This window comes from Aphelocoma coerulescens, chromosome 14 (genome assembly GCF_041296385.1).
Source record: "Aphelocoma coerulescens isolate FSJ_1873_10779 chromosome 14, UR_Acoe_1.0, whole genome shotgun sequence".
NCBI classification, from domain to species: Eukaryota; Metazoa; Chordata; class Aves; order Passeriformes; family Corvidae; genus Aphelocoma; species Aphelocoma coerulescens.
Window position 1 is genome coordinate 10,691,707 of NC_091028.1, and position 17,915 is coordinate 10,709,621.

General features: G+C 58.0%; 2 protein-coding genes across 4 annotated transcripts in view; one reads left to right on the forward strand and one right to left on the reverse strand.

Annotated features, from left to right (window-relative positions):
• The window catches only part of MPRIP (myosin phosphatase Rho interacting protein), a 74,269-nt gene extending 71,628 nt beyond the window's left edge, over nucleotides 1-2,641 (reverse strand). The window contains exon 1 of one of the 3 annotated variants that reach the window (XM_069029803.1): nucleotides 2,123-2,641. In XM_069029803.1, the coding sequence (XP_068885904.1) occupies nucleotides 2,123-2,242 (120 nt within the window). In that variant the 5' untranslated portion in view covers nucleotides 2,243-2,641. The remainder of the gene's footprint in view (nucleotides 1-2,122) is intronic. The other 2 variants (XM_069029801.1, XM_069029802.1) reach the window with 2 other exon arrangements.
• A 10,796-nt stretch (nucleotides 2,642-13,437) lies between these two features.
• Nucleotides 13,438-16,467, forward strand: TNFRSF13B (TNF receptor superfamily member 13B). The gene is made up of 4 exons (XM_069030332.1): nucleotides 13,438-13,576; nucleotides 14,491-14,607; nucleotides 15,118-15,327; nucleotides 16,193-16,467. Exons 1-4 carry the CDS (start codon nucleotides 13,438-13,440, stop codon nucleotides 16,465-16,467), a joined length of 741 nt encoding a protein of 246 aa, XP_068886433.1.
• Nucleotides 16,468-17,915: the final 1,448 nt, after the last annotated feature.

Consider the following 17,915-nt stretch of genomic DNA (forward strand, 5'->3'; position numbering starts at 1 on the left):
GCTACCACAGCCACCATCTTATCTGGGAAGCGGGATTACTTCACCCCAGCTGCAAGGGAGAAGCCGAGCAGGATTGCGCCGTTTTCCCAACCGGAGCCCCCCGCGCAGGGCCTGGATCCGGCCACGGGGCTGACCCCGACCCCATGGGAACCGGACGCAGGGGCAGCCCCCCAGGGCCACCCACCACCCCGACGGGAACAAAGCCAACGAGGGGCTGCCCGAAACACGTCCCTGGGTCCCCAGGGAGGTGGGTGGCCCCCGTGGCAGGGCAGGCAGGCACTATGGCGGGCTGCATACCATGCTTTGAGCCCCCCAACAAAAGCAAATAAGCTTTGTACCAGGAGGCAGCGCAACCCCCGGGCAGCGGGAAGGGGCCAGCCGGGAGCGGGGGGCTCTTCCCGAGCCCCCTCCGGGACGGCTCCTTTGTCTGGGCACGGCCGCGACGCTCCGCGCCGCCCGCCCCTTTCCCGCACACACCACGGCATTTTTTCCAGTTACATTTTTTCCATATTAGCCCTCAGATTTCATGATGCCCCCCCCCCGCCGCCCCCCCAGCGAGCGCAGCAATATGTCTGATCTCATTGCCATAATAGGATCGGGAGCGGGGATGGCAGCCCTGTCCCAGAAAGGTGTGGGAGGAGGAAGGGCGGCCCTGTTCCCCTCACCCAAATACCACGGACGGGCTCCCGCACCCCAAAAACGCCCCCCATGCCCCAAACACCCCCTGCCATAGGAGAGCCAGCCTTGGGCCTGCCTCAGGCCTGGGAGGAAGAGGGGGAAGAGGAGGAAGGCGCAGCCCTGGCAGCTCCCCAGCGCTGAACCCTCTCCAGAAAGGGACTGGGGTCCCCTTCCCATGTCCCCGGAAAAGCGGGGGGCTGTAAGGCAGGGGGGTCATGTCCGGCACGTCCAGAAGGGGACGTTTTGTTTTCAACCGAGTTTTTTCCAAGACTTTCAGGATCGTCTGATGGAGCTCACAGGGTATCTCCCACCTGCTGCCGTGCACCCCAAGAGGGGACCGGATCACCCCAAGAGGGGACAGGATCACCCCAAGTGCTGGTGCGGGGCCCCACACGGCCTCAGGGGGTGAGGCCTCAGGGGAGGTGGCAGTGGGGTGAGCCATGGCCTAAGGGACCAGTGGGCACTGTGGGTGCTCCGTGAGACACCTGGAAATCGGTGGGGCCAGCAGGCATCCCATGGGATCGCTGGACACCCTGTGGGACCAGAGAGCACCCAATGCGCTCCTGGACATCCCACGAGCTTCACAAATACCTGTGATTCCCTGTGCTGTCCGTGGGGTCAGCAGGCACCCCAAGGGACCACACACTATGCACGGGACCAGCAGGCACCCGCTGGAATCACTGGATACTCTATGGCACCAGAGAGCAACCATGGGGCTCCTGAACACCCCATAGGATCCACAAATATATGTGGATCCCTGTGCTATCCATAGGGTCAGTAGGCACCTCATGGGACCACACATCACCCATGGGGTCAGCAGGCACCCCATGGGACTCCTGGACACTCTATGGGACCAGAGTGCATGCATGAGGCTCCTGAACACCCCATAGGATCCATGGATACCTGTGGGTCCCTGTGTTATTTGTAGGATCAGCCAACACCCCATGAGGCCCCTAGATACCCTATGGGACCAGGGAGCATCCTTGGAGCTCCAAAACACCCTATGGAAAACAGGGATACCTATAGGTCCCTGTACTATCCATGGGACCCCACAGCATCCCTGACAGCCCACGGTACCTGTGGGAGCAGCAGGCACCCACAGGACCCTACAATATCTGTGTCCAGCACGCACTCCGTGGGACTCCTGGGGATCCCATGTGCGAACCATGGGGACAGCAGGCACCCATGGCAACCTGTTCTACCCGTGGGACCCCAGGACATCCATGGGACCCTACACTACCCATCGGACCCTGAGCTATCCATGGGGACACTCACGGGACCCTAAGCTACGCAGGGGACTCCCAAGATACCTGTGCGACCCCAGGCTACCCACGGGGCCAGCGAACACCCCACGGAGACCCAGGGCACCCTGGGGGCGGGCAGGGGGCGGGACCCCGGAGCGGATTTTGGGGGGAAAACAGCGGGTTTTGGGGTAAGATCCCACCTGGTTGAGATCCTCGTCGTTGAGCAGGTGGGACTCGCGGGGCTTGAAGCAGTTCTGGCACTTGCTCTTGTTGAAGATGTTGGCCTGGAACTTCCTGCAGGGATTGTCCTTGGCTGCCATGGCGCGGCCCGCGCCCGCTGCGCGCCCGCTCAGCGCCCCGCGGAGCGCCCGCCCGCCGCCGCGCCCATCGCCGCCGCCCCGCGCCCGCGGGGGGCGTCACGCGAACGCAAAAACCAACACAGAACCCCAACGAGTACAGCAGGAAAAATCAAAAGAGGAAGCGAAACGCAGGGCGGCCGCCTCCACTGCGGCTCAGCGGGCGCGCATGGCCGGCCGGGCGGCGGCGGAGCGCGGAGGGGCGGCGCTGCCCGCGCCCTGCGGGGCCGGGCCGGACGGTGAGGGGCGGCGCGGGGGTCGGTGCGGTGCGGGACCGGGGACCGGCGCAGGGCGGGCCGGGCGTGCGGACGCTGCGGGAGCCGCTCCCGACTGCGCCGCCCGCAAACTTCCCAACGCCGCGCAGCCAGGCGGAAAAGGGGCGAGGCCGCGGCGCGGACGGACGGGCCCGCCCGCCAATGGGAACGCGCCTCCGCCGCGACCGAGTGGCCGCGCTGACCAATGGGGAGCAAGGAAAGGGGCGGGCGCGGCGGGGCCGCCTCGGCCGCGGGGGAGGGGCGGTGCGCTGACAGCTGGGGCGGGATCGGCCCGGATCGGCTCGGTTCGGCTGGGCTCGGCTCGGCTCGGCTCGGCTCGGCTCGGCTCGGCTCGGCTCGGCTCGGCTCGGCTCGGCTCGGTTCGGTTCGGCTCGGCCGGGCTCGGCTCGGCTCGGCTCGGTTCGGCTCGGCTCGGCTCGGCTCGGTTCAGCCTGGCTCGGCCCGGTTTGGCTCAGCCCAGCTTGGCACAGATTGGCTCAGCTCAGCCCACCGCAACTTGGCGTGTTTTGGCTCAGCTCGGCTTTGCTCAGCCCAGCCCAGCTTCCTTCAGCCCAAGTCAGTTCAACCTGACTTGGCTCAGCCTGGCACAGACAAGCTGGGCTCGGCTTAGCTTGGCACAGCTTGGCTCGGGGGTCACCAACCCCTGGACACACAGATTTGGTGGGGACAATGTCCCTCACACTCCTGTCGCACCTCGGTGACCTGCAGCGCGTGGGACCGAGTGGGGACAAAGCAGGGACAGGGGTGCATGTCCCACCTCAGCCATGTCCCTGCTGTGCCACCGCCCTGGGGCCAGCTGGGGACTCCTGTTTGTCCAGCAAATTTTTATCCGGTGGAAACCGGCAGGTAAATATTCCTGACCAGCTGATAAGGACCCGGTGTGAGGCCATGGGTTTGGCCTCCCAGCTGTGCCCTTGGGAGCCCCAGTTCTGCACAGAAGCACCAGGGAAGGGACCTCAGTGCCTGTGGAGCATCACTGGGTCAGGAGAGAGGTGGGAATGCTGACCTTGGAGCAGGGGGGCAGGGCAAGGTGCCAAGTAGCACCTCCAAAATGCACCCAGGACTGGCACATCCTACCACAGTCAGATATCACCACAGCACAGAGCATCTCCTGCTCATTCCAGTGTTCCCTGCCGGCGTGGGATGGGGCTCTGCTATGAGGAACAGACGCATGGACCTTCCTGGATTTCTGGGACCAGGAAAAACCCGTCAGAGAGGAGGCGACGGCGTGGTCCCCTTGTGCCCGGCGCTGTCCCACTGTTTGATGTGGGACCCGGCCTCAGCAGCCCCGCCACGCCGGCTCCACGCTGTCATCCCAAGTAAATAAAGCCCAGCACAATTGCCTGCTTGTTTATTAATTTTTGCTTCATCAAAGGCAGCTTTAATCATCTCTCTCCCTCCCGCCAGGGCCACTCACAGCGCACACCGTGTGCCATGGATTGGGCACCAGTGACCCCAGTACATCCTCACCCGGCCCTGAGCCCACATGATGCTCCCAGGCTGAGAGCAGCCACCAGACCCCCACTCATCACCATTTTGGTATTTCCCACCTTTTCCTTGATCCTATAAATGCAGCATGACCCTACCCCAGGAAGAGACGATTTTCCTTCTGGAATTTACAGACCCTGCCGCCCTCGCCGCAGGTCCAGGGTTCACCTGGCACACGACTGCAGAAATCCTGCTCCTTGGAGAAGGGTGGATGATTTTTTCAACCAGCTCTTGTCCTTCCCTGATTCCCTTTCCTTCCTCCCTGCTTCCATCCCCAGTGTTGGACTACTCCCTGCCACACTGCTTGCTGAGGACCTGGTGTGCACTGCACCCCACAGTTCCTACAGATGCCCAGCATTTTTTTTCATCAAAAAGCCCCTCTGCAGTTCCATGGACACCTCTGAGTGTTGTCCTCATGGTCCCTTCTCCACTTCCTCAGGTCATGGACCCCACAGACTAGAGGATCCCTCCAGGAGAGAAGGGGCTGCTCTTTCCCTAGTTCATGGGGCACCATTCCCCCAAAAAAGGCCACGGTGTTGGCACAGAGCACGGAGCAGGGAGCAGGCCCTGCGTGTCCCATCCGCAGGCTGTGCCTGCCCCGTGGGCTCGGGGCCACGACCTGGCGCCGCACACGGCTCTGCCGGAGCCGGCAGCAGCTCGCGGGAAGCGGCTGGTGCCGGGGCTGGCTCCAGCCTCTCCAAAAATCCAGCTGAACGGGACAGGCTTCTCCACAAACCTGTCGGGCCGCATTCAGCCGCATGGAGCCGGCGTTTGCGTGCTGCCGGCTGTCCGTGTGCCACGTTCGGTGGCTGCTGGAAGCTCACTGCCCATGACATTCCCTGCATGCTCCAGATCCTGGCACAGCCATAGCACCGAGGTCCCCAAGGTGTGCCACGGGGGTGGACGTCCCACCCCATCATCCTGCCATTGCCACCGCTGTGGGAATGACCAGTTGGGGCTGCCATGTGTAACACACGTCTCTTCAACCCAGAGCCAGTCTTTGCTGGAGCAGTTTTCTCAAATGAGGGTAATTAAAACAATGGGAAAATGGAAAGTTTTTGTCAGGGAGCTGCTGTGGCAGAGGGGGAAGGTGCTGTGGTGAGTCAGCCTTCCAAAGAAGCCCCAGCGCCAGGTAAACAAGCTGCAAACCAGGAGGTGTTAGTCACTGGCTTGGGCTGTGCCGGCCCAGCCTGGGGAGGGCATCGGCAAAACCCTCCAGCTCTGGGAAAGGGTTCGGTGGCACCAAACCCCACTGGTGAGAGGAGAGCAGCACCTGCTTCTGTCATGGTGTGGAGATCCCGCCAGGACCATCCATCAGCTCTGCCCGCCAGGATGTCACCGGGATGTGACGTGCTCCGTGTGGCTGTGCCATGTTTTTCCGGCTCTGATGCAGCACATTTTTCCACAGGGCCGGGCGCTGCCGGGGCAGGAGCAGGACAGCCGGGTGCTCCTCCCGGGTGGCCATCACTCCCCACGGGACCTTGGGCAAGTCATTTAATCCCTCTGTGCCGCCAGCTCGCCGTCATTACCGTGGAGCCAGACAGATGGATGCCCAGGGGAGAGGGCAGGAGTCATGGCAAGCCCTGGGATCCACACTGGATCCAGGCTCGGACTGAGTGGCGCCTGCGAGGGTTCCCCTCCTTGTGCCCTGCTCCAAGTGCAGTCCCAGTGTGGGATGCTGGATGCAGTCCCTGGCTGTGAAGGGATCCAGAGCCCCCCACAGCCCTGCCTGGGGAACATCTGGCTGGGGAAACACTGACTGAGGGAGGCTTGGATGCCCCTCATGCCACCATGTGTCTTACAGGGGTGAGACCCCCAGGCTGGAAATCCATATTGGGTGAAAAACACCCTCCTGGATGGAGAGAAAGGCTCCTAGGCTGCTCTGGGAACTGTCTCTGTGCCCTGCCCTGCCTGTGCCAATTTTTCACAGAATCAGAGAGTGGTTTAAGTTGCAAGAGACCTTAAAGACCATCTTGTTCCACCCCCTGTCATGGGCAGGGACACCTTCCACTAGACCAGGTTGCTCCAAACTCCATCCAAACCCATTTTTCCCACTGGGAGAAATAAAAGGACCCAAATTATCCCCTGGATGAAATCCACAGCACTTAGCTGCAGCTGATGCAGCCCAAAGAGGAGGCTGCAGCTTCCATGGGGCTGGAAAAGCCCACAAGGATGGTCCAGAGCAGGCTGCACACGCATGCAGAGGCTTTAGCTTGTCCCAGAAGCCACAATAAATCCTGTCCCACCAAGCAGAGCCTTCCTCTTGTCCAGAGATGCCAAATGTCTGCAAGTTCATACCTTTCTCCTAAAATTGATTAATTACACTGCTGGATGGGTTATCAGTAGCTGAGTCCCATGGCTGCTGCTGCAATGGGATCTCACTCTGCTTTCGCAGGAAAATCCATATCTTTCGTCCCCACCTGTATTTCCCACATTTTGGCTGCTGGCAGGGCAGAGGGGATCCCCCTGTGAGGCTGCCTGCCCTGCCAACCCCGTCTCTCCTCAGCATCCCTGCCTAAAAACGTCACCCTGTGCAAAAGCCAGGGCTCTCAGCCTCCTCCATCACTCGCCCCCTTGGCCACCGCCCCGGAGCTGCCAGCGCAGCCGTCGGATGTCTGCTCTGCTGACTCCATATAATGCAAGTTTTACAAATGAAATTGTCACATGGCCCTAAATTAAATACTTTGGAGAAACCCATTATAATGCAGCAGCACAATTAGCTTTATCAGCCAGCCCAGAGTCATGCCAAAAACCAAAGCCGACTCACTTGACAGGAGCTGCCATCCATGAAACCAAGCTAACGACCTTAATTATATTTTTAGCTTCTAATTTTTGGCTGACAGTATCCTCAATTACCCAGCCCATAATTTGTGCAGGGATGGCGATCAGCCTCACCTGGCCTGTAATTCCCAGGATCAGCCCTTTTATCCCTTTTAAATATTAAATTGACTCCCACTGGCCAACCTCTAGTCCTCTGGAATTCCCCAGGGTTTTAGTGTTAAAAATTAACAGCAGAGCTCCTGGGCAGGCTGCAAAGCCCTTCCCATGAGGGTCCTGCCAGGAAAACGCCTCTCCTGAGAGAATTCAGCGATGAGGACAAGGAGTTGTTCCCACCAGGTCAAAACTCCACGTAATCAGATCAGCTGTTCTGGGCAAAGATTGTTCTTTGACTCATCTCCCTTATCTGCCGCCCACGCTTTACACCTCAGCTCACAGCCCTGGCACTGAACCCTCCTTTCCCTGCTCCTTCCCTATGCATTTCTAGGGCTTCTTGCTCATTTCCATGCCAGACCGCAGCCAACCCAGGTCTTTTCCCATCCGGCCGTCCTCGGTCTCCAGCTGGCTGCTGGGTTTGGGGAGCCAGCCCTGAGCACAGCCTGGGTTTTGGTAAAAAGCTTCCCTTTTCCTGATCTGTGCCGCGTTTCGGCAAGGAGGCTGTTGCAGCATCACCCTGATGATGCCTGGACCACTCAGGGCTCACCCACAGCCCTGGCACAGCCTCTGTGAGGGACAGACCCTCGGCACAGGGGCTGTCACAGTGCCCAGACACCGGTGCGTGCTGGGCATCCATGGATGATGCCCCACTGCAGCCCCGGGTGACAAGATGGTGACAGGATGAGGAGCAAAGGGAGGAATGGAGCAGTGCGGGGTGTACGGGGAGCCCTGAACCCACCGGGCTCTGGGGGCTGCCGCAAACGGAGGTGCCAGGGAGGGGCAGGAGCCAGCCTGGGGGGCTGGATCCCCACATGGAAGTGTCCCAGGCCAGGCTGGACGGGGCTTGGAGCAACCTGGGATAGTGGAAGGTGTCCCTGCCCCTGTCCCGGGGTGGAACTGGATGAGCTTTAAGGTCCCTTCAACCCGAACCATTCCACATGTTGTTACCCCCCACCCCGTGGCCCGTGTGGCGAAAACAGGGCCGGAGTGGCCGGTTTGGAGGATTTTCGGGCTGCGGGACCCAGCGGGAGCCGGGCTGGGCTGGCCGAGGGTGCCATCTCCTGGGGACACATCCACACAGCCGGGCCCGAGGGGGGACAGCCCGGGCGGATGGGGACGCGGCCACAGGCGCACGGGGATGGTTCTTCACGGGTGGGATCGCCCCGGCGTGGCCTCGGCTCTGCAGCCCCGCAGGGTCCCCAGGGCCGCGCACCCGAAGGCAGGCGGCGGCGGCGGTGGGCGCTGCGCGGCCAAAGCCCGGGGGTTCAGCCTTGCGGTGACTCTGTGGTTGGCCAGGGGGACGCCCAGGCAGGGGACAGGCACGTCCTGGCCCCAGCGCCTCCGCAGGGAATTGGGGTGGCACAAATGAGCCCTCGGCAGCCGCGCTCGGAGACGTCTGCGCTCAGCCCGGCTCCGCAGTTGGCAGCTTCGACCCAAAAGGGCTCCCCTGCCCCTTCCTCCCACTGACGCCATGAAGATTTTTTGCCTTTTTCTTTTATACCTTCTTTTATATCCTGTTATACCTTTTTACAACTTCTGTATTCTTAGTGCTTTTTGCCTACATTCTTGGACTTGTTTGTTAAGTTAGGAGACTAAGCATTTTAGAAGCTTCGTAGCCAAAGATCAGTGTGCCCCAGACCCCAAGGTCCTCTCCAGAACACATTCTGTAAACTAAGATAGAACGATCCAGGGGAAAGTTCCTTGGGGAGGGGGGCTCATTCAAGCCTCTCATTGGGGAATTTTGGATAGGTATGCTAATTAGTAAGACCTGTAATGTTATACCAGGTCTTTTGGGGGTGTGCATTGCGGGGACATTGCAGTGTGCATTTCAGTACATTCAACCTAGACGTAGTGCACCTGAAGATCCTTAAAATGAATACCAAAGTAAAATCCCCTTTTCCCTTCTAACCGTGTTTGATTCTTAATTTTAAGACCAAGAAAAGACATCACCACCACGGCCCCTTTCCTCAGGTCCTAAAGGGAACATGTGTGTGAGCAAATGTCCCAGCCAAGGCTCAGGGACTGCACAAAGCAGATGGGCTGAGGGGAGGAAAATATCCCAGCAAAGCCGCTCAAGGGGAAGGCAAAGCACCCCCTAAAGGTTTTCAGAGCCAAACATTATCCACCCTGTCTGCCTGTTACCTGCAGCTCTCCTTGCAGCAAGGCCACTGGGGCAAGAGTCCAGCAGAAAAATAGATTTTATTGTCAGGACAAAGCTGGGCTCTGTCACCCCAAATAGAGCACAGCACCTCTGGAGCCAGGTGCAGATGGGCACTGAAGGATGCAAAACGATATGGGGGGGATGCAGATGGATGCAAAGCCATGCAGAGGGATGGATTGCACTGGGAGGATGCGCGGGGAGCTGCTGGTTGATGCTCTGGGGAACCAGTGAACACAGCAAAGGAAGGGTTTGATCCAGAAATCCAGAACAGGGGGCTGGTGGCAGCTGCTGAAAACACAGGAACAACCCCAGGCAGGGCAGGGTGGCAGCCACTGCCTTGGCTGTGAGACAGGAGCTCATGGGGGACCATGTCTGGAGGTGCTGGAGAGGCACAGAGCATCCTTGGAAGCTGTCAGACGGGTGATGAGGTTTGGGGCACAGAGGGTGAGGCCACAGGGCCAAGGAAATGGGGCTCCAATCCCCACAGCCCCAGAATTTTACAGCCGAAACCACACTGCCTGATCCCTGCTCAGCGAGGAGGGACAAACCACCCCCAAGTGCTTCTCACTTCCCTCTTGAGGGTTCACCAGGGTGGAAACTGCAAGTCTCTGGTGCTATTTACAGAGGTGAGTTTCCCCTGCAAAACCCCAAGAGCCAGAGGGCTGGGGCCATCTCTCCAGGGCCATCGCTCCACTCTGCCACACTCAAGAGCTCTGGCAATGCCAAAATCATGATTTCCTTCCCAGTGGGAGCCTCAAGCATAGCAATGATCCCATCCTTTGTACCAGATACACGACATGTGGCACAGTGCTGCAGTTGCAGTGTCCCTGTGGCCATGGTGCCTCCTCTCCTGGTCTTTGAACCGAGCCCTGTGGTCCATTGGATGGTACCAGTGCTGCTTCCCACTCTCCTTCAGGATCTGGGATGTGATGGGCCACATCCAATCACAAGATTCTGGGTTCCTCTGCTTTTGGGCTCTGCTCCCCACGAGCAGGATCAGCCTCCGATATCCCTGCAATGGACACAGTAACAAAACATCCTTTGGCCTCTCCATTCCAGCTCCACATGGCAAGTATGAAATAGGAGTTTTTGAACCAAACAGAAAAACCCTTGACGCTGCTCCACTGATGTTTTTAGTATCAGGTATTGCTGCTTCCTTCCTCCTTCAGCTGTTTCTGCAGAAAGGTCCCTCTGGACTGAGCTGAGTCACTGTTCTGCCATGCTCCCAGCACCTTGTGCCTCTTCCTGGCACCACGGCCACAGCCATGCCCAGCATCTCTGCAGGAAACAGGGAGAAACCTCTGGAAGCTGCCAGCAGCTCAGAGGTGGCTCTTTCCCTCTGTGAAAACAAGCTGTGTTATGACTGTGCTATTAATGTGTTATTAATGCTTCGTGCCCCGAGCCCAGCCGGGACTCAGTTGCCCACGCAGGACATAGCACAGCCCTCCTGCCTCCCAGACATGGATGCACCAGAGAAAGTCAGTGTTTAAGGCACCTTATTGGGCTCCACGAGATGTTCTATGAGTTGTGAGCAAGAGACAGGACAGTGGCTTGTGCCGACCATCCTGAGAACAGGGAAAGGATGGGTGCTCTGAGTGATGCTTGGTCCTGGCAGCTGGTTCCAGTACAGAGTGAAACATCTTTCTCTGTAGAAGAAAACATCCCACTGGCACAGGCTGCCCAGAGCAGTGGTGGAATCACCATCCCTGGAGGGATTTAAAAGGCGTTTAGGTGTGGCACTTGGGGATGTGGTTCAGCGGTGAACATGGCAGTGCTGTGGGAATGGTTGGACTCGATGATCTTAGAGGGCTTGTCCAACCTTTATGGTTCTGGGATTCTGCTGCAGTCCTGTGATGCAAGGGCAGGTGCTGCAGAGCCTCCACTCCAGCAAGGACCTCTCAAACGTGGCCACCTTGCCCAAGACACCTGTCCCTGGTCCCCGGTGACACATCACCCTGCAGTGTCCCTCCCACCCAGTCCCCAGCAGCCCAGGGACCCATGAGCCAATGCAAGGTGCTGAGTGTGCAGCTGATTTGCATAGAAGGGTCAAGGGGAAACCCCAGGAAATGCACAGCTCAGGCATTAATCAAATCTCTCTCTAATAATAAACCCCTGAGCCATGCAGGGGCTCGGGGCCGCAGCTCGTGGGGCCATGGCAGGAGCCGAGGGCGAGTAGACACCGACGGAGAGTCAGACGTGAGTTACCCCATGGAGAGGCTGCAGGGGGAGATGGGGTGAGGGGCTTGTCTGTGCCAGGGCTTGGGGCTTGGTCACTCTCCCAGTGCCAGCAGGGAGTGGAGGGTCTGCTCAGGGCTCCCACCCTGCTGCTGGTGGTCAGTGCTGTGGGACTGGAGAGGGAATTACAGAATGGTTTGGGTTGGTAGGGAGCTTAATTCTCATCCAGTTCCAACCCCCTGCCATGGGCAGGGACACCTTCCACTATCCCAGGTTGCTCCAAGCCTCATCCAACCTGGCCTTGGACACTTCCCAGGATGGGGCAGCCACAGCTTCTCTGGGCAACCTGTGCCAGGGCCTCACCACCCTCACAGGAAAGGATGTTTTCCTGATAACTAATCTAAATCTACCCTCCTCCAGCTTAAAGCCCTCCCCCCTTGTCCTATGGTCACTTAAAGCTTGGCATGAGGGGTCATTGGGGGAATTCGGGGTGCTGGTCCTGGTGGGTGAGAGGCAGAGGAAGATTCACCTGTTTCTCCTGGAAAACCCTCGGCTGGGAAGTCTGGCTGCCCTGTGCTGGGAGTACCACACGTACCTTGGGCTCCCCGAGGAGGGGAGGATCTGTCCTAGATGAGGCCAAACATCTCCTTGGACGTGCCCTCATAGCATCAGGGAAGGAGGTCCCTAGGCTGCAGCCTTGGCTTTAACACAGCCCCAGATCTCTGCTTCCCATACAATTATCCCATGGGAAACCCCACCCTGGTCAAGGATGGCTCAGCTCCCTGCCATCCCCAGGGCTTGCAGTAACCCCCAAGGGCTTCCTGCCCCCCTGGGGGGCTTCTCTGGGTACAAAGTTTCTTCCAAGAGCATTTGAGGAGAGCGATGGCCTGAGCCTCGCTTTGCCCTGGGGATATCTCCAGTCAGCTCGACAGAAAGTAATTATTTAATTTTACAGCAATGTTAATTGAACAACTGGGAGTGCCAGGCCAGCATCCCAGTGCAGAGAGGATTTTTCCCTGGGAATGGGAGAATTTCACGTGTGCTGCCCCAGGTAGGACCCAGCCCATCCTCAGCCCCTCTGCAGGGAAGGTGCTGGGTGGGCAGTGGCACAGCCGACGTGCAAAGTACCCAATCTCTGCACACTCCCAAGTCCTGGAGAGAGAGGAGAGATCCTGGCAGAGTGCAGGGGATATTCTGGATAAAAATCAAGGGTTTGGCTTTGCCAAAGCAGCAGCTCAGCCTTTGGGCACACAGAGGCCGGCACTGCGGCTTCGGGGAGTTTTAAACCCTTGGTTCCCGTCAGCACCAGCATCTCCCACCCGTGCAGGAAACAGCTGCGGCTCCAGGCACGGATCTGGGGAGGGATGTGGCTCCCGGGAGCCCTCTCAGGCAGCAAAGGGCACGTTTCCACCACGGCCACCCTCGTGCTGGGTTACAGCTTCCTGCAGCTGCTCCATCGCGCTGGCCGCAGACACCACGTGTGGCACAACATAGGAGCTCTTATTAGCCAGCTAATTCTTCAAAGTGTAAGTTTTCGAGCAGATTTTTGCGCTGCTGAGGACTGCTCCTGTGCACACGGGCACTGGGAGCGCCGGGGCAGCAGAGGATGGGACAAGCAGCCCATGACAGGGACAAGAGCACGTCCACCTCCAGCTGGCACTGGTTAAACTGGTGCCTAAGGTCTCCTGGGGAGATTTCCCTCTTTCTGTTGCTTTGACGTGTCTTATACATCAGCTTGGGTTTCACTATGACACCAGAACACCCAAGAGAGATGTCAGGAATGACACACAAGGTCGTGTTTCTGGTATTTTCAGAAAAGACTGTAAAGACAGGACTGGTCCCCAGTGCTTGTGCTCCCACTGGGAGGCACAGGGATGCCCAGACCCTCTGGGCACCTCTAAGACAGGGTGGGCTCCCCGTGTGTCCCCTGGGAGTGGCACAGGACACACAAGCAGTTTGAAGAGCAGATTTGGCCGTGGGCTCTTGCCCAAGCCTGGGATCAGAGGGGGCTGAGGCACAGCTGGGATCTCCCTGCAAGGGGTCCCAGCCCTAGAAAGGGATGAGGTGGCTGCAGAGCAGCCCCGTGGCGGCCACCCCGTACCTACCTGTGCCTCTGCTCTGCAGCCATGGATGGGACACGTGTGGGGCAGGATGCCATGAACAACTGCACCGACCAGGAGTACTGGGACACCCTCGTTTCCCAGTGCATCCCCTGCAGCCTCGTGTGCAGCCAGCACCCGGCCAGGAGGTGTGATGCTGTGTGTGGTGAGTGCTGGGGTGTCCCTGGATGGAAGAGTCAGGGATGGAGCAAAGCTGGGAGGGAGGATCAGACCCCAGGATGAGCCCAAGGGCAGGCTCTGAGCCAGCTCAGCTTCGCAGAGCTTCAAGCCAAAAACACAGGGGGATTCCTGACAGCTTCCCATGGATGGGCTGGGGCTGGGAACAGCTCAGGAGCGAGACCAGGATCAAGCACCTGCACCTCTGCAGTGCTCCCTTCTGGGGTCACAAGGCTACACCAACACTCACGTCCCCTATTGGGGCCACCCCACCCTCCAAAGGCAGGGCTGGGGAGCCACCACGTTCAGTGGATGTGGGTAATGGTAAACCCCCGACCTGGGACAGGCACTGAGATGTCCTGAAAACAGGTGGGGAAAAGGAAAGGGGAGAGAGAAACTTTGCACGCAAACCCCGCGCCAGTGCCCTGCCATGAGTCACAGGCTGAGGTGACTTAACGCCGTCCCAGGGTTCATTCAGTAGCCACAAGGGAACATCTCCTCGTTGAGGACAGGCGATGCCATTCCTGGCATCCCGAGCTGCTGCTGAGGCAGGTTTTGGTGCGTCGCAAAGAGCCATGCAAGCCCCAGGGCAGCAGCAGCAGCAGCTCTGAGAGCAGCAGCCAGGAGCTCCCAGGTGAGTACAGCTGCCTCTGGCTGGCGGAGAACGTCCCCGCCCTGAGCAGCTGCCAGCAGATGCCTTTTCCCAGCTCTCCAGCCAAACGCCATCCCAAGTCCCGTGGATCCTGCCAGCCCTGCAGAGGCTGTCAATGCCTACAGCAGTGGGCAGGTCTCACCCTGTGCCTGTCAGAGCAGAGAGCTGGGCTCATCCTCTCATGAATCTGGGCGCGGGGTGGTGGAGGGATGTGCTGAGGACACCGTGTTCATCTCCCTCACCTCCCGCAGAGGCCATGGATTGCAACAAGAGACCCGGATTTTACTACGATGATCTTGTGAAGAACTGCATCAAGTGCAGCTTGGTGTGTGGGCAGCACCCCAAGGAATGCGCCCTGTCCTGCGAGCGTGAGTTGGGGAAGGGCCACCAAACCCAACTCCTTCATCCCAGGGGACTGCACTTTTGAAGGCTGCCATTTCACTGGGGCTGGGGAAAAGCAGCCAGGGCATCTCTTTCCCATTTTCTCCATCCTAGAGTAGCTTTTCCCTGTTGTGTGCTGGTGTTTTACAGGTTGGGCAGCTCCCCCAGCCAGAGCAGAATTGGCAGCTGTGGATCCCACCTGGCTGAGCTGCCCCCAGCCCTCGGGGAGGGGGAATACAAGGGGACAGGTAGATCCTCAAGATCTACAAGTCCTACACTGGGGTTGAGACGATCCCTGGAGATAGGGGAGGGTGTGAATGGGGTGTGGGAAGGGATCTCCTCTACCTCACCACGAAAGAGAAGTGCAGGTGAACAGAGGGGATACAGAGCTGCTGTGAAATTCTTTCCCAGGGGAGGGCACAGGTGCTGTCAGCTCTTTCCCTATCAGAAAGCCACCCCAGAGGTGTCTGAACTCCCCCATCTCTCCTGCCCCACAGCCACCCCTCCGGGGCCGGCGGCCGTGCTGGAGCAGAAGGCATGTGCGGAGCAGGACCCGTGGCTGGTGCTGTACCTGCTGCTGGGGCTCTGCCTCTGCACCCTCATCTGCTCCCTGCTCCTGGGCTGGACTCACCTGCGCAGGAAGGGAGAGGGGGTCTCCTGCCAAGCCAGCGCTGGGACCTGCCACTGCAGGGAGGACCCTGCCAAAGGTGGGTGCTGGCAGCACTGGGGGCACTGGGAGAGGGTGGGGAGCTTGTGGGGGGCAGGCTCACACTGGCAGGCACTGCTGGAGGGGCAGAAAGCAAAGCCAGTTCCTGACAGGGGAGGGAGGAAAAGCAAAGACAATGATGTGGTTCAGTCTGAGCCTGGAAGAGGGGCAGGACTGGACCCTTGTGCTCGATTCTCCACCATAGCCCCCTCCTCAGTCACTCTTTGCTTCCCGCTGCTGGGCAGGGCTCCATAGCCAGCACCTCTCCAGTCTCCATCCAGAGGCTGAGGGGCAAAAAGCCAATCCTCCTCCAAAATAAACACCTGTCCCAGAAAACCCCAGTTTTAGTTCTGGAGCCAGAGGAGCTTCACAAGTCCTTGTGTTAAGGAGAAAAGAAGAAAGGATAATGTGGAGAAATTCAACATGGAAAAGGTGTTTTTATTCTTCCTCCTTTTATTCTCTCCTGCCTTTCCAAAGAAAAATTGCCTACTTACCTATTTCTTCACACACATCACACACATCCTTCTTTACATACATCCACCTCAAAGCCATGAATATCAAAAATCACAGAGGAAGAGCCCATGAACCAATGTCACACCTGGAGTCACTCCCAGGACTGTCACTCAAGCCATTCCTGTCTGCTTTGCTGAAGGACATGGGGATCAAAGGGTCATTTTTAAGGGAAGCCACCAGGTTTGGAGAGATTTTCTGGGTGTTTTAGGTGATGCAGCGAATCCATGCTGGGAGCTGGATGTCCTCTCCTGTTCCAGGACCAGCTTTTCACAGGCTCTAGTGCAGCACTTCAGAGCATTCCTCAGGTAAAAGCTGCTCTAAACCCCCTCAGCTGCCGCACAGTTTATTTGCAGATCGGCTGGTGGAAGCTGGCAGCGTTGGTGATGGATTCATCGGCATCAGAATCCCAGAGCCAGTGGAAACCTGTGGCTTCTGCTTCCCTGGACACAGCTCTGCTGTACAAGAGACCAAGTCCTGCCACAGCACCTCCTGTCACGCTGGGGAAAGGGCTGCTCCCTCCTTCACCGGGATCTGCAGCATGGGAAGCGCTGGGGCCATTCCCAGCCCTGACGACGGCCACTTCAAAATCATCTGTTCTCCTTCCCAGGAGAAGACACCCATGGTGTGACCACAGTGGATGTTCCAGCACGGGATCACAATGGAGGGATGCTCCCTCTGCCTCCAAACCAAAGCTGCTTCACCCTCTTGTTGCCAGTGACTGGAACAGCCTCTACCCAGCCCCGGCTGTGCCAAGGGCTGTAGGATACAGACAGGACTGGAGGTTGCACAGAGCTGTTTGCTTCCACTCAGGAAATTAAATTCCCATTGTTCTTGTGCACTCCCAGTGAAAGAAGTCCCTTCCCATGTAGCAGCATCTGACTTCATCCTCCAACTTGACCTCAGTGCATCCCAGCCATCGGGGATGTCTCATGGGGGCTTTTCATCCTGGTTCCACCCCCAGCATCCCTGCAAAGGAACAGGCTGTGGTGCCCACTGGTCCCCATGGAGAGCTCACCTCTCCCTGCTTGGAGAGTCCATCACATACCAGAACAAGTTGCAGCAGCTCTGTAAACATCTCAAACATGGAACTGGATCCAAGGATTCACTGGTGAAACTTATAAGGACCCAGTGTGGGAAGCTCCACTGTCAGCTTCCAGCACAGCCAAGGGCGATGGCGAGGCTTTGTCTCATGACAGGGCATGATGCTGCACACGAGGAGCTGGGACAGGCACCAAAATCCTCAATGGAATTGGGTTTAAATATGAAAACTCATCCAAGGCTGCGATCTTTCTACAAAACTGGATTTATGTATATCTGACCTGGGTTATCCTGAAGAGCTGGTAAAAGTGAGGAATCAGCTGGAGATAAAGCTGCTTTGAGAGTATATTTTTATCTGACCTGGCTTTGAAAGCTACCACAGAAAAATAGGGGTTTCAATGTGTAACTTGAAGTTCTCATTTCCACTAAAGGAGACTGTAGGAATTTTTTGTTTGGTAAGGAATTGCTCCTGGTAGGAGCCTGTCCCTTCCACTGTCTCAGACTAGAGCTTCAAACTCGGAAGAATAAACGTAAGTCAATACATGCACAAATTTGTGCTGGGAAAGCAGACAGCTGGAGAAAACACAAGCAGAGTTCTAACAGATTATGTCCCTTCTACATTATATATCTCTTTAAATGTAAATACTTTCTTATCATTAAAAGACATCATCTGGGAGGTTGAGCCTCTCACTCTGGTCACCTCCCACTCTTCCAGCTTCCACAGTGGATGGGTCTCCCAACTTCCAAACCTTCTCTACATCCCAGTAAACCTGGGGACTATCTTGGCCTCCCCTCTCACATCAACAGCTTCCCCTCCACCTCCACAGCAGCATCTTCCATGGCCTCTGCTCCCTCCTGTGGAATCTGTTCCAATGCCCTCTGGACTCCTGCTGTGGGTTCCTGTGGTTTCCAGTGGTCTCCTGTGGAGACCAGTTCCTGTGGTCTCCTGCCCCACAGCCTCAGCTCCCACAGTCTCCAACACCATGGCCCCAAATCCTGTGGCATCATTGGCAACCCAATTCCTCTAGACCTCCAAAA